The sequence below is a fragment of the Thamnophis sirtalis genome, unplaced genomic scaffold (genome assembly GCF_051295495.1).
Source record: "Thamnophis sirtalis isolate CommonGarterSnake01/CBP01778 unplaced genomic scaffold, rThaSir2_p1.2 scaffold_3, whole genome shotgun sequence".
In the NCBI taxonomy this organism is placed as follows: domain Eukaryota; kingdom Metazoa; phylum Chordata; class Lepidosauria; order Squamata; family Natricidae; genus Thamnophis; species Thamnophis sirtalis.
The window spans coordinates 628,221-643,902 of record NW_028261383.1 but is presented as its reverse complement, the minus strand read 5'-3'; the positions used below and the strand labels follow the sequence as shown (position 1 = coordinate 643,902).

Below are 15,682 nucleotides of genomic sequence, written 5' to 3'. Positions count from 1 at the left end.
ATTTCCTGACAGTGAGAACAATTTATCAGTGGAACGGGTTGCCTCCAGAAGCTGTGGGGGTTGGACTAGAAGACCTCCGAAGGTCCCTTCCCACTCTGTTATTCTGTTGTATTCATTTCAAAAATTGTGTAAAGCTAATTGTCTGTTAGGAAACATGGTTTCCAGAGGCTCCCATCTAAATTACAGGGTGCCTCTGAAATCCTTAATTAAGGGGAATAAATTAAATAATAGCAGTAATCTTCAGGGATTATGATATCACTATCTCTTAGGACAACTGGTTCAGATCAGGTTGATCTGATGCAATGTCCCAATATATATGAAGTTTATATGGGAGCAATCATATAAGAAAAGGCTTGTCAGTCCACCCATCGCCTACTGTTCAAAGAACTGCCAGAACACCTGACGGTCGGACGAAGAACCAAGCAAATTAAACTTTAAGGCAATTTCCTTTGGCCGGATACTGAGTGGGGGAAAAAATATCCCATCTCTGATCTCAGGACCTTCCCACCATGGAAATGACATGGGGTCAAACTCTGTGGACGATGGCACCTTACTTCTACATTTCAGCCCCGTTTTTATTCCTCGGGTGGGCTCTTTACTATGGCCTCACCAGCATGCATATCCCTCCGGGAATCGACCAGGGGACAAAACTGCGCTTTATCTTTTTGATCGTGAAAAGTTTTGCTGGACTGGTAAGTCTCTGACTTTGGATTCTAGTTTTGCTTTCGGTTGGTTTGCCTGGCCAGCACAACCCCTCCCCTGGGTGTGCCGGAGCATCCGAAACAACAATTTGGTTAGACGGCTTTATAAGAAAACCAAAATCCAGGGTTTGTTTGTTTTTTGCCTCAGATTGCTTTGGGGATCTACCTCACCTTTGCCACTCTCTCCCTCTGATCCCGTGATCTCCCTGCAGTGCTCTCGTCCATCCAACATTGGAAGTTTTTAAGAAGACTTTGGATAACCATTTGTCTGAAGTGGTGAAGGGTTTCCTGGTTCCACCACAAAATCGCGGAGGACAAAATCGCGCTCGACGAAAGCGCGCATTTGACATCATCACAGCGCGACGAAAACATCGCACTGTGATCGAAAAATGTAAAAATAAAGCGAAAACCTTACCCTAACCCCCCCAAACCTAACCCTAAACCTAACCCTAAACCTAACCCTTAACCTAACGCTAAACCTAATGCTAACCCTTAACCTAACGCTAAACGTAACCCTAACGCTCTAAACCTAACCCAAACCCTTAACCTAACCCTAACCCTAACCCTAACCTAAACCTTACCTTTATGTGAATCGGCTTGCTTTAATTTTATTTTTATTTCAATTTTTAATTTTTTTCGTCGCGCTGTGATGACGTCAAATGCACGCTTTCGTCGAGCGCGATTTTGTCCAGTGCGGTTTTGACGGGTCACGGGTTTCCTGCCTAAGCAGGGGGTTGGACTAGAAGACCTCCAAGGTTCCTTCCAGCTCTATTCTGATTGATTGATTGATTGATTGGAATATCTGCTTGATTTCAAAGGAGTTGAATTGATACAATACAATACAATACAATACAATACAATACAATACAATACAATACAATACAATACAATACAATACAATACAATACAATAGCTGTTTTTTTCTTTGAAGACGTTTTGCTTCTCATCCAAGAAGCTTCTTCAGCTCTGACTGGATGGTGGAGAATGGAAGGATTGAATAGAATGGAATAGAACAGAACAGAACAGAATAACAGATTTGCAAGGGACCTTGGAGGTTTTCTAGTCCAACCCCCTGCCTGGGCAGGAAACTCTATACCATTTCAGACAAATGGCTATCCAACATCTTCTTAAAGACTTCCAGTGTTGGGGCATTCACAACTTCTGGAGGCAACTTCTGGAAGCAACTTCTGTTCCACTGATTAATTGTTCTAACTGTCAGGGAGTTTCTCCTCAGTTCTAAGTTGCTTCTCTCCTTGATTAGTTTCCACCCATTGCTTCTTGTTCTACCCTCAGGTGTCTTGGAGAATAGTTTGACTCCCTCTTCTTTGTGACAGCCCCTGAGATATCGGAACACTGCTATCATGTCTCCCCTAGTCCTTCTTTTCATTAAACTAGACATATGAGTAATCCAGTTTCTCTTGCAGTGGAAAAAGGGATTGCCTTCTATTCAAGCAGAGTCCATTTAGAAGCGTGTCTCACTCCAACGAGAACAGACAGAGTTATGGACAGATAAAGGGGCCAATCACTAATGTGGGAACAAAATGCCACCTTCTCTGAAAGGAGGACATTGATAGGGTCGATTGCCCCAAAGTTTCCGAAGGCTCAGCTCAGGACACGAATTTGCTAACTAAAGCTATTTCGTCCGTATTTTTATCCCTCTGATTCTGTTTCCCGGAAAAGAAATTACTTTTGACATTTCTTTCACAGCAGAAGAGAAAGTGAGGGATGTTAATAATTTATCTCCCATTTCCCCAGAGATTCTCCATCGGAGGAAAGGGAAAGATACAATAACCACAAAAACAGGAAAAAGAAAAAGAAGTTGTTAGAGGGAAGGGGGGAGAAGAAGGAAAAGAATTACAATTGGAATTTTTGAGAGCCCAAGAGAAAATGGTTCAAAGAGGAAGAAAGGGTGAAAGAGTTACTTTAGTAGACTAAAGAGAATAGTAGTAAGATTGTTATTGTTACGTAATTAATTAAGAAGTAAGGAAATGATATTATATTGTTAATTGTAGAAAAAAATTGAAAGAAATCTTTTCTTTGTTTAAATTGAATGAGAGGATGTATGCTGTTTATAGCAAAATATACCAATGGAGAAAATAAGAAATGAAAATTTGGTGTATTTTTGAAGGGGCGATGGAAGATACTGTTTGAAAAATAACTATAAAGATGAAAAACAATGGATGGGAATAATTTGGCTGAAAGTGAAAACAAAACTACGATGTAAAAAGGATTATGTAAATGAGAGGATGTAAAAGAAAAGACCCAGACAACTCTTTGTTCCTATAATATGTATTACTTGTGTTAAAAAAAAAAAAAAACCTTGAAGAAAAAAAACCCCGAAACCCTTCATGCGTTATCACTCGGTTTCTTCCTTATGTTTTGCGCTGTGCAGGCCTTACTTTTGGATAAACTGGGCATCTGCCCTGAATATGTGATATTTAGGTTTCTTATGAAAGGAACGTCCGCAGGGAGGCCGTCTGACTTGATCCTCAAGGATATGCTTTTTGATGGAGTGTCAGTAAGGGTCTATTGGCCCAAAACACCAAGTCCTGAGAAGAGGCGAGCAGTTGTCTGGATCTACGGAGGGATAGGCATGTTTGGGAATGTCGGTAAGTTCTCCAAATAATTAGCAATAGCAACAGTAGCAATAGCAGTTAGACTTATATACCGCTTCATAGGGCTTTCAGCCCTCTCTAAGCGGTTTACAGAGTCAGCATATTGCCCCCAACAATCCGGGTCCTCATTTTACCCACCTCGGAAGGATGGAAGGCTGAGTCAACCCTGGGCCGGTGAGATTTGAACAGCCGAACTGCAGAACTGCAGTCAGCTGAAGTAGCCTGCAGTGCTGCATTTAACCACTGCACCACCTCGGCTCCTTATTCTTTGATCTGCAAGAGGGATGGGGAAATGTGTGGGATAAGGGGCATCAGGATTCCTCCACACCAGAGGTGGGTTCCTATCAGCTCAAACTGGTTCGGCCAAATAGGTAGTAACTCGGCCAGATAGGTAACCGAACCGATTCTATCCTCGGCGGCGCTATTTTGATTTTCTGTTCTGCACATGCGCAAAACAATCTTCATTGAAAAAATGTAATTTTCCCTTTTTTAATGTTGTGCACATGCGCAGACCTTTTTTTAAGTGCAAATGTGCATGCGAAGTGAGCCCGCCCACCAGTGGTGGGTTTCAAAAATTGTTCGAACCTACTCTGTGGGTGTGGCCTCCTTTGTGGGAGTGGCTTGCCACCCATGTGACTGGATGGGAGTGGCTTGCCACTCATGTGACCGGATATGAAGATGCCGACGACACTTGTCAGAACCACCTTAAATTACCTCACACATAGCACTGGCATGCATAAGAATATGATGTAAACTTGTTTTTTAAAAGGCATCTTTGGTTTGCATTAAAACAACTTCAACATACACAATGTTCTGATTGCACCACAAATGCAGTAGTCATCCTTACCTTTCACAGAGGGACTGAGTTTTATAAATAGGAGCATGATAGTGTAGAATAATCCTATCCCATCCAGTGGTGGGTTTCAAAAAAAATTTGGAACCTCTTCTGTAGATGTAGCCTGCTTTCCGGGTCCACTGGTGGAACCTCTTCTAACCGGTTCGGTAGATTTGACGAACCGGTTCTACCGAATAAGTGTGAACTGGTAGGAACCCACCTCTGCCGCCCACACAAAACTTTTTGGGCACCAAACCAGTAGTAATGCTGGCAGGAAACACCCCCTACTCCGGCAGCACACAAAGGACCAAATTGGAAAAAGGGATGTGCTCAGAGAAAAATCTATGAGTTAGGGGTGGGAGGAATGGGATCTTCTCATCTGAACATCAATTCAACCAATTCTTTGTGGTATTTCAGAAAGCCATGAAAAGCTGTCCCACTTCCTTGTCCGGAAAAGTGACACTGTGGTCGTATCCGTCAGGTAAGTGAACTCTGATTGACTTGCATTGCAGAAGGCTCAAAATCCAACTGCCGTAACCAGTGGTGGGTTTCAAAAAAATTTTGAACCTACTCTGTGGATGTGGCCTCCTTTGTGGGAGTGGCTTGCCGGCCATGTGACATGGTGGGAGTGGCTTGCCAGCCATGTGTTTTCTCTCTCTCTCTCTCCCCCCTTCTTTTTGTCTCTCTGTCCCTTTTTCCTTTTTTTCTTTCACCTCTCTCTCACTTTTTCTTTCTTTTTTTCTTTTTCTTTTTTCTTTCTTTCTTTCTTTCTTTCTTTTTCTTTCTTTCTTTCTTTCTTTCTTTCTTCCTTTCTTTCTCTTTCTCTCTCTGGGTGAGTCTCTCTCTGTGTGTGTGTGTGTTATGTGTGTGTGTGTGTGTGTGTCAGTGGTGGGTTTCAAAAAATTTTCGAACCTACTCTGTGGATGTGGCCTCCTTTGTGGGAGTGGCTTGCCGGCCATGTGACCTGGTGGGAGTGGTTTGCCGGCCATGTGTTTTCTCTCTCTCTCTCTCTCTCCTTCTTTTTGTCTCTCTGTCCCTTTTTCCTTTTTTTCTTTCATCTCTCTCTCACTTTTTCTTTCTTTCTTTCTTTCTTTCTTTCTTTCTTCCTTTCTTTCTCTTTCTCTCTCTGGGTGAGTCTGTGTGTGTGTGTTGTGTGTGTGTGTGTCAGTGGTGGGTTTCAAAAATTTTTGGAACCTCTTCTGTAGGTGTGGCCTGCTTTCCGGGTCCACTGGTGGAACTTCTTCTAACCGGTCTGGTAGATTTGACGAACCGGTTCTACCGAACTGGTGTGAACTGGTAGGAACCCACCTCTGGCCGTAACCCTTCTCTTTCTGGATGGGCCACTAAGATACTGACATCCATGAGGGACAAACAAGGATGCAGTACATTACTTTCAGCCCTCTCTAAGCGGTTTACAGAGTCAGCATATTGCCCCCAACAACAATCCGGGTCCTCATTTTACCCATCTTGGAAGGATGGAAGGCTGAGTCAACCCTGAGCCGGTGAGATTAGAACCGCTGAACTGCAGATAACAATCATCTGAAGTGGCCTGCAGTACTGCACCCTAACTACTGTACCACCTCGGCTTTCTGACTATAACTATGACTACAACTGACCCCCAACATTTCTGTTGCTAAGTGTTAAGTGAGTTTTACCCCCTTTTGGACCACAGTTGTTGCCTGCTGCCCAGTCTTTGTGGGGCAACAATAACAACCACAACAATAATGGGGGTTAGTAGATGCCTGGAGACAGCAGAATAGAAGAGAAAGAACTGGAGAAGATAACAAAAAAGAAAGCCCTACAAATAGAAATAGAACAACTGTAGCAAAGGCAAGGAAGCGTAGAACCAATAGTAATAGGTGCCTTGGGTGCAATCCCAAAACAGCTGGAGCATCATTTGAACGCCATGAGTGGCATTGACAAATTCGCCATCAGTCAATTGCAGAAGGTGGCTTCACTTGGAACAGCTTCCATCCTGCAACGGTGTCTGTAACACCATCAAACATCCAGATCTGCCTATTTAGAGTTTAGAGTTTTATTTCATTTGTATGCCGCCCTTTTCCCTAAGGGAACTCAGGGCAGCTCACAACTCAAAAAGGGAAGGGGGGGATACAGACAGTTTAACAACAACACAAAACAATACATAGTTAAAAAGCGCAACAATCATACCATTCGAGATAGGGGCAGCAAATCTTTAGCCCCAGGCCTGTCGGAACAGCCAGGTTTTAAGGGCTATGCGGAAGGCCTGGAGGGTGGTGAGGGTATGAATCTCCATGGGGAGTTCATTCCAGAGGGTCGGAGCAGCCACAGAGAAGGCTCTCCTCCGGGTAGTCGCCAGTCGACACTGGCCGGCGGATGGAATTCGGAGGAGGCCTAGTCTGTGGGATCTAATCGGTCTAGTGGAGGTAATTGGCAGTAGGCGGTCTCTCAAGTACCCAGGTCCAATACCATGAAGGGCTTTATAAGTGACGACTAACGCCTTGAAGCGTATCCGGAGACCAATAGGCAGCCAGTGCAGCTCGCGGAGGATAGGTGTTACGTGGGTGAACCGAGGTGCACCCACAATCGTTCGCGCGGCTGCATTCTGGACAAGCTGAAGTCGCCGAATACTCTTCAAGGGCTGCCCCATGTAGAGCACGTTGCAGTAGTCCAGTCTGGAGGTCACAAGGGCGCGAGTGACTGTTGTGAGAGCCTCCCGGTTCAGGTAGGGACACAACTGGTGCACCAGGCGAACCTGGGCAAATGCCCCCCTGGTCACAGCTGACAAATGGTGTTCAAAAGTCAGCTGTGGGTCCAGGAGGACTCCCAAGTTGCGGACCCTGTTGAGGGGCGTACTGTTTGACCCCCCCCAGCCTGAGAGATGGAACACTTGGCCAATTAGTAGGAGGGAAGCACAGCAGCCACTCGGTCTTATCTAGATTGAGTACAAGCTTGTTAACCCCCATCCAGTCCCTAACAGCCTCGAGGCCCTGGCACATCACGTCAATCGCTTCATTGCTTCATTACTCTATCCCAGATCCTTGGTAAGGACTCGATAGGTAGACAAAATGCCAAATCCAGTCTGAACATCTGGATGACTGGGCGATGATGATGATGAGGAGGAGGAGGATAGGCAGGCCAATGCATTTGAAATATTTTGTTTTGACTCCCTGTTGCTTCAGATATCCCTTGGCACCGGAGCACCCCTATCCAGCTCAACAACGCAGCTGCTACACGGCCGTAGCGCACTTTTTGAAGAATGCGCAGGACTACGGGGTGGACCCTAAGCGGATTGTGTTAGCCGGCGACAGCAGCGGAGGCACAATTGCTGCCAGCATTGCTCAGCAACTTGTGACAACGAAGGACCTGCCGCAGCTCCGGGGACACATCCTACTCTACCCTTTCCTCCAATGTCTGGATTTTAATTTACCTTCTTACCAGCAAAATCGCTCTGTTCCCCTCTTAACCAAGGAACTAGCCATTCGGCATGGCACAGTTTATATCTCAGGAAGGAGGGACAGAGCCGATGAGATTATGGCCAATGCCCACGTTCCCCAGGAATTCATGAGAAAGTATCAGAACTGGATCAATGTAGAACACATTCCGGAAGAATTTAAAAGCCGGGGTTACGTGCCATTTGTACCTGGTCCGGTTTCAGAAGAACTTTTCACAAAATGCCAAATAATTTTCGAACCCACATTTTCCCCACTCTTGGCGGAAGATGCCATCATCCAGAAATTTCCAGAGACTTTCCTTTTAACCTGCGAATACGACATTTTCCGAGATGACGGCTTGCTCTACAAGAAGAGGCTGGAAGACAACGGTGTGCCTGTCACCTGGGTTCATCTCAAGGAGGGATTCCACGGGATCAGCATGATGATAGGTATGGGGCTACTGGAGTTCCCGGGTACGAGGAAGAGTCTCAACAGTGTGATCCAGTTTCTACAACGGTTCTAGAATTCAACAGAACTGTTTTATGTCGAGGACTACCTTTATTCCAGTAGAGAGGAATTCCCTGAGGATGGGCTCCATCAGAAATCCGAAAACTCGGAAGAGTGAACCTCTCGTCCCGGTGACCAACCCAGATTTCATCTTACAACGTTATCCTGGGACACATATATATGTTCCTTCATTCTTCATGGAAAACCCAATGTAGCTCTTTCAGGGGTTCACTGTTCCCACAGGCGGACAAAAGTGAATTAAAAAAACCAGATTTACCCCACCCACCCACCCCGAAAAGTCTCTCGATGGCTTTTGTGCCAGCCTCCCTCAACTATAGGCGTAAGTTCTGTTTCCTAGCAGGACCTTGCCTTGAACTGTACTTTACTTTCACCTTAGGCTTAGACCAACTTTATTGTCACTTCAAATGTACCCTAATCGGCATACATTAAAATTACATTTCGCTGCATGTAGCTCTCAAAAGGTCACCGCCTCCAATATATACTACATAAACATGACTAAATAAATAAATAAATAAATAAATACCAACTTATGCATATATACAAACTGATCTATCTGTCTCTGAAGAGACGTTTCTCTACAGCAAGACTGATGTAGTCAGATCTGAAGGGACCTCTCCTTGTTGACGCTTCCACCCCGTCTTTCCCTCTGTCCTCTTTCCTTGCTCCCTCTTTGATTTGGCAGCAGGTTGTTTCCCCTCCCCCTCCCCTCAATTGTTGAGCTTCTGGAAGAGCGATGGCTGACTTCATGTGAATCCTTGGGGCGTCAGTAAAAAAGCAAACAATAAATCCCGGTCTGTTTCATTTCCGAGTTTCATTTCTGCCCGCCGCAAAAAGCAAAGGGAGAAAAGGGAGGGTGGTGCCGAGGTGTTGCAAATGGCACGGCCGTGTTGACAGAATGGGGGGGAGGGGTGCAGGTCGGTGTTCTCTGCATGTGTTGGAAGAGCAGGAACTAGCAAGGCCCTTCAGTGGGTACAAGACTGCAAGCCCCTCATGAAACGTGTGGTTCTTTGTCCTCAGCCCCTCTGCGATCAGGGACTGCAGGGATAAATGTGTGGGAATTACACAGCCAATGTCCAAATGGAGTCAGAGTGCTGACACAGACATGTAGTTTTATACAAAGAAATACTGTGTATTATCAGTAAACAAGATAGTCAATGTTAGATATCAGAGGTCGAATTCCATTGGTCAAGAGGTCTGACCGATCCCTTTAAAAGGGGATGCTGTCCAACCATATCCAACTCAAGCCCGAGAATCTCAGAAGATTTATCTGACTTCTATGCAGGCCGGCAGTGAGCTCTGAGTGAGTTAATTCCAGAAGCTCCAGCCGCAGCCTGTGGAAAGTTCCAGAAGTTTCCATCAGGCAGAACCGCAGAGCAAACCCGCCAGGCCTGGGGGTAAAGAGTATAATCCGCCCCCACCCGAATGTTGAATGAATGTTGCTCGATTTTAATTATACATTGTGTTTATATGTTATTGTATGTCTTCCCCTCCCATACAAGTTGTTAGCCGCCCTGAGTCCCCTCAGGGAAAAGGGTGGCCTATAAATAAACTCAACTACAACTACTACAACTACAAACAAGTCTGTCTGACTTGTCCGAAGGAACCACTCGCACTGAACTGTGCGGGTCAGGCAGAGCTACGCAAAAGCCCGCCTATCTGCGTGACTACGTCACCAGCTGGGTTCATCTATTCTAGAGGGGAGGGGTGTCAGATATCCCCCCTCCCACACTGATAGAGGTTTCCACCAAGGTCCTCTGTTCCGGCGGGAACAGAGGTCGAATTCCATTGGTCAAGAGGTCTGACAGATCCCTTTAAAAGGGGATGCTGTCCGACCCGTCTGAGACGGATGTTTACTTGACTTGCAATAAAGAGCTGTTGTTACTGGAGCTTTTTCATTTCATTTCATTTCCCTTTATTTGTATGCCGCCCTTTTCCCTGGGGGGACTCAGGGCGGCTCACAGTTCAAAAAGGGGGCGGGGAAGGACAAACAATTTTCCAACATGAAGACAATACAACATATTAAAAAGAAAACACAACAATCACACAATTCGGGTGGGGTTAGAATCTTAACCCCAGGCCAGCCGGGACAGCCAGATCTTTAAAGCAGTGCGGAAGGACTGGAGGGTGGTCCGAATCTCCACGGGGAGTTCATTCCAGAGGGTTGGAGCAGCCACTGAGAAGGCTCTCCTCCGGGTAGTTGCCAGTCTGCACTGGCTGGATGATGGAATTCGGAGGAGGCCTAATCGATGCGATCGTATTGGTCTAGTGGAGGTAATTGGCAGGAGGCGGTCTCTCAAGTACCCAGGTCCACTACCATGAAGGGCTTTGTAGGTGATAAGTAGCACCTTGAAGCGCACCCGGAGATCAACAGGCAGCCAGTGCAGCTCGCGGAGGATAGGTGTTACGTGGGTGAAGCGAGGTGCACCCACGATCGCTCGCGCGGCCGCATTCTGGACTAGCTGAAGTCGCCGAATGCTCTTCAAGGGCAGCCCCATGTAGAGCACATTGCAGTATTCCAGCCTAGAGGTCACAGGGGCACGAGTGACTGTTGTGAGGGCCGTACAGTTTGACCCCCCAGCCTGAGAGATGGAACACTTGGCCAATTCGCGGGAGAGAAACACAGCAGCCACCAGTCTTTAACAGCCTCAAGACCCTGGCTCATCACATCCATCGCTTCGTTGAGTTGGCACGGGGCGGACAGATACAACTGAGTATCGTCTGCATACTGGTGGTATTTTATCCCGTGCCGTCGAATGATCTCACCCAGCGGTTTCATGTAGATGTTGAAAAGAAGGGGGGACAGGACCGAACCCTGCGGCACCTCATACGTTAGGGGGCCTAGGGGTCGATCTCTGCCCCCCAACTAACACCGACTGCGACCTGTCCGAGAGGTAAGAGGAGAACCACTGTAAAACAGCGCCTCCCACCCCCACCTCCCGCAGTCGTCGCAGAAGGATACCATGGTCGATGGTATCGAAAGCCGCCGAGAGGTCAAGGAGCACCAGGATTGTGTGCTTTCCTTTACCCGATCTAACACTGGTGACAAGGATGGGATCGGAAGGCACCTCAGTCATTCTCTTTGTTAGATCCAACATACTCAATCCCAGCAATCATTCTTTGTGTGTTTTAGCCTCCAGTCCCCTAATCACCTCTGTTGCTCTTCTCTACACTCTTTCTAGAGCCTCCGCCACTTTTTTACATTGGGGCAACCAAAAGTGGATGTAGCATTCCGAGTGTAGCCTTACCAAGGCCTTATAAAATGGCATTAACACTTCATGTGATCTTGATTCTGTTCCTCTGTTTATGCATCCCAGAACTGTGTTGGTGTTGGAGCTTCTTGATGTTGCTGACTTGGTGAGGCTGGCATTATGGAAAAAAGCATTAAAGGGGTACCTTCAGGAGCCGAGGTGGCACAGTGGTTAAATGCAGCACTGCAGGCTACTTCAGCTGACTGCAGTTCTGCAGTTCGGCTGTTCAAATCTCACCAGGCTCAGGGTTGACTCAGCCTTCCATCCTTCTGAGGTGGGTAAAATGAGGACCCGGATTGTTGGGGGCAATATGCTGACTCTGTAAACCGCTTAGAGAGGGCTGAAAGCCCTATGAAGCGGTATATAAGTGTAACTGCTATTGCTATTGCTAATCAAATAAATTGTGCACTTTTCTTTCTTTCTTTCTTTTTTGCTGCCCACCACCCAGTGAATGGATTGTGAAGTCCTGCGCTGGGAAACCCCGAATCTGTTTTGGTCTTTCTGCTTTCTTTTGCATCACCTTTGATTTTGCAGTGTCATCTCTGAGGGCGTTTATAAAACTTGCTAGGTGGGTGGCATAAAATTAAAAGAATAACTAGATGTTCTATAACTAGATCTATTTTCTTGGAAGAAGACTTCACCCTTCCCAAGCTGAAACTGCGAATAACACAACCCTCTAATTTATTGTAGGACGTGTAGGAAGAAAACCCATGACATAAAAAGTAAATAGAGTATAAAAAGGATTAGTAACCCCTCACCTGTTTTTAGCCTTATACTGCCGGGTCTCTGGTACCGAGCCTGCCTCTGGCCCAGTTTATGCTTCGAAGAGGCATTTCCAAATCTTGTGGGGAATTTCTCCTTTAGACATCCGTGTATGTGCTGTCCAAACAGGCAGAGATATCGCAATTTGTACCTTGGCTTGCCGGAGGATTTGAAGAGAGGCTTTGCATGAGACTTTCCTTGAGCTAAGTGCTCCCCGCCCCCCGAACATTTTTATTTTATTTTTATTCTCTTACATACCATTTACATTCACATAATTATTTTTCTTCTTTACGTTTATCATTCTTATGCATTTGTTATTCCATTTTATAGGTTATAATATAGGTATACAGCTTGGGTTGCTTTGTTTACCATTCTTTCCTCCTGTTGTAACACCACTTCATTTTCCCTTTCTTTTCTCCCTCCCTCCCTTCTCTACTTTCCTCCTTCCTCCTCTCCTTTCCCTTCCTTCTTCCTTTCCCTTTCTCCTACTCCTACTCTTCCTCTTCCCCTACCTACCCTCTCTCCTTCTCTTCTTCTCCCTTCCATCCTCCTTTCCTTACCTCTTTCTTCTTTCCCCCATCTTCCTTTCATTCTCTCCTCCTCTCTCTCTTTCTTTTCTATTATTATAGGTGTCTCTTTCGGGTCTCACTTTATGTTTCCTTGGGATGGTATTTTGGCAAACCCAAATATAATTGGTATCTTTTCTTGTTCCCTTACCTTTGCTAATCTATCTTACTTATATCCCCCTCCCCTTTGTATCTTGCTATTATATATATATATACTTCTGCATTTAATCTTTTCTATTCTGTTTTCCCCTTCTCCCCCCCTGCTTTCCATAACAGTGCATTGCCTGGGTTCTGTATCTCCTTCCTACTTTCTTTTCTAGTTTGCTTTCTCTAGCCAGTCATAAAATCCTCCCCATGTCTTGAAGTACTCCGATTCCTCTTTGTCCTTTATTTTCATTGTCAACCTGCTCATCTCTGCACAATCTAATATCTTTTTTACTATCTCTTCATCTGTTGGTAGCTTATTTAATTTCCATTTTTGATTCTTGCTGCTGTAGTTACATGCATAATCAAATAGGTATCCTCTTTCTTAAATTTCTCTGGGATAATACCTAGTAAAAATATTTCTGGTCTAAATTCTATTTCTTGTTGTAACATTTTCTTTAGCCACACTCTTATCTTAGTCCAGTATTCCCTTGCTTCTGCACATGTCCACCACATATGATAATAGGAACCTATTGTTTATTGACACGTCCAACATTTGGCTGATTTATCTTTAAACATCTTTGCTAGTATTTCCGGTGACATGTGCCATCTATAAAACATTTTGTATAAGTTTACTTTGTAAGCTGTTGACATGGTTAATTTGTAGTTCCTTTCCCATAGCTGTTGCCACTTTTCTAGTTCAATCATGTAACCAAAATTCCTTGCCCAGGTTACCATTGTCTCTTTAATCACTTTTTTTTCTAACCTAGTTCGTAGTAGGTAGCTATGTAGTTTCTTAATTATTTTTTCTTCCGTTCCCATAAGTATCTTATCCAACTCCGAACTTCCTAAATTAAAACCACATTCCCTTTTATCTTTTTCATAAACTTGATTGTATTTGCAATTGTGCAAACCATCCTATATTAATCCCTTGTTTTGGTAATTCGATTTTTTAGTTCCCCCCTTTCTGTTAAGATATCTTTGTATCTAATATTTTCCATACTAATAATATTTGGATGTGTCAGTGCTTCCATCGTTGAAAGCCACATTGGTATTTCTAAATAGTGTTTCCCTTTCACTCTTTCTCATAGTGTTCCGTACATAATGTCTTTGAAAATAACCATGTTCCCCGCTTTTACCATACCACAAAAAAGCATGTTGCAAATCATGCCTTCCAGCATTAATAATTTTGTATTGCTCCATAAGATCCTTTCTTTCATCCAAGCTAATCCTGCTGCTTGATAATACAATTCCCAATTTGGTAATCCAAATCCACCTCAAACGTTTGCATCTTGCAACATTTTAATATTAATTCTTGCTTTCCCCCCCCCCCTGCCAAATATATTTCCCCACTATTTTATTCATGCTTTCAAAGTATTTTTTCTCTCGTTTTGAACTTTTAAATGGGTAGTTTCCTTGTTTCCCGCCTTTTTTTCCTCTGTGTGCCCTGAGGGCTCCATAATTTCGTGGCACGACAAAAGCGCGCTCGACTAAAGCGCGCCCGATTAAACTGCGTCGCTGACGTCATCAACAGGGCGACAACAGCGAGCGCAGAGAAAGAAGGGTGCTTTAAATAGCGCTTTGAAAGCAAGCCAATTCAAGTTAAGGTAAGGGTTAGGTTTAGGGTTAGGTTTAGGGTTAGGTTAAGGGTTAGGGTTAGGGTTAGGGTTACGTTAAGGGTTAGGATTAGGTTTAGCGTTAGGTTAAGGGTTAGGGTTAGGTTTAGGGTTAGGTTTAGAGTTAGGTTTAGAGTTAGGTTTAGTGGGGCTAGGTTTAGGTTTAGGGATTAATTTTAGGTTTAGCGTTTACAGCGTGCTTTTTTCTCCGCACTGTTGTCGCGCTGTGATGACGTCAGCTACGCGGTTTCGTCGAGTGCCCTTTAGTCGAATGCGGTTTTGTGGTGGAACCCCATAATTTACCTCACGATGTTCTTGCTGTGTTGATTTACCTGACAATGCTCCTGTTTGCTGATCTTGTTTACTGAAAATATAGTTCTTTATATAAAACTATATGTTTGTGTCAGCGTCTCTGACTCCATTTGGACATTGCTGGTGTAATTTATCCCTGCAGTCCCTGATCGTAGAGGGTCTGAGGACAAAGGACCGCCCGTTTCATGAGGGGCTGACAGTCTTCTACCCACTGAAGGGCCTTCCTAGTTCCTGCTCTTCCAACACATGCAGAGAACACAGATCTGCATCCCCCCCCCCATTCTGTCAACATGGCCGTGCCATTTGCAACACCTCGGCGCCACCCTCCCTTTTCTCCCTTTGCCTTTTGCAGCGGGCAGAAATGAAACTCGGAAATGAAACAGACCGGGATTTATTGTTTGCTTTTTTACTGACGCCCCAAGGATTCACATGAAGTCAGCCATCGCTTTTTCAGAAGCTGGTCTGCCTGTGGGAACAGTGAACCCCTGAAAGAGCTACATTGGGTTTTCCATGAAGAATGAAGGCACATATATATGTGTCCCAGGATAACGTTGTAAGATCAACGTTACCGAGACCAGAGTTTTCGGATTTCTGCTGGAGCCCATCCTCAGGGAATTCCTCTCTACTGGACTATAGGGACTGTAAGAGACTGTCCTTACTATAGGGGCTATAAGAGACTGTCCTGACTGTTAAGTTCGTTATTAATTGAAGAGGCGTGAGGCAGCTGAGGAAGAGAACAGCTATTCATTCGGTAGAACAGCAACAACAACTATGTACAGAGCACCTCACCCTGCAGCTATTTATACTAGCGCTGTCAAGCAGGGCGACCAATAGGAATGCTTAGACAGCTTGCGCTCAGCCAGGTGCACCTTAGCCAATCAGGCACGGCTGAGCTGTTGCTGGCTGTCAGTCGTATGTCGAGGACTTGTGGCTGGTTGTAAA

At 45.0% G+C, this 15,682-nt stretch overlaps 1 protein-coding gene across 1 annotated transcript; it reads left to right on the top strand.

The window, feature by feature from the left end:
* Positions 1–414: 414 nt before the first annotated feature.
* Positions 415–8,087, top strand: LOC106557393 (arylacetamide deacetylase-like 4). Its single transcript, XM_087711206.1, has 4 exons — positions 415–692; positions 3,094–3,310; positions 4,569–4,632; positions 7,313–8,087. Exons 1-4 carry the CDS (start codon positions 510–512, stop codon positions 8,085–8,087), a joined length of 1,239 nt encoding a protein of 412 aa, XP_087567332.1. The 5' UTR covers positions 415–509.
* Positions 8,088–15,682: the final 7,595 nt, after the last annotated feature.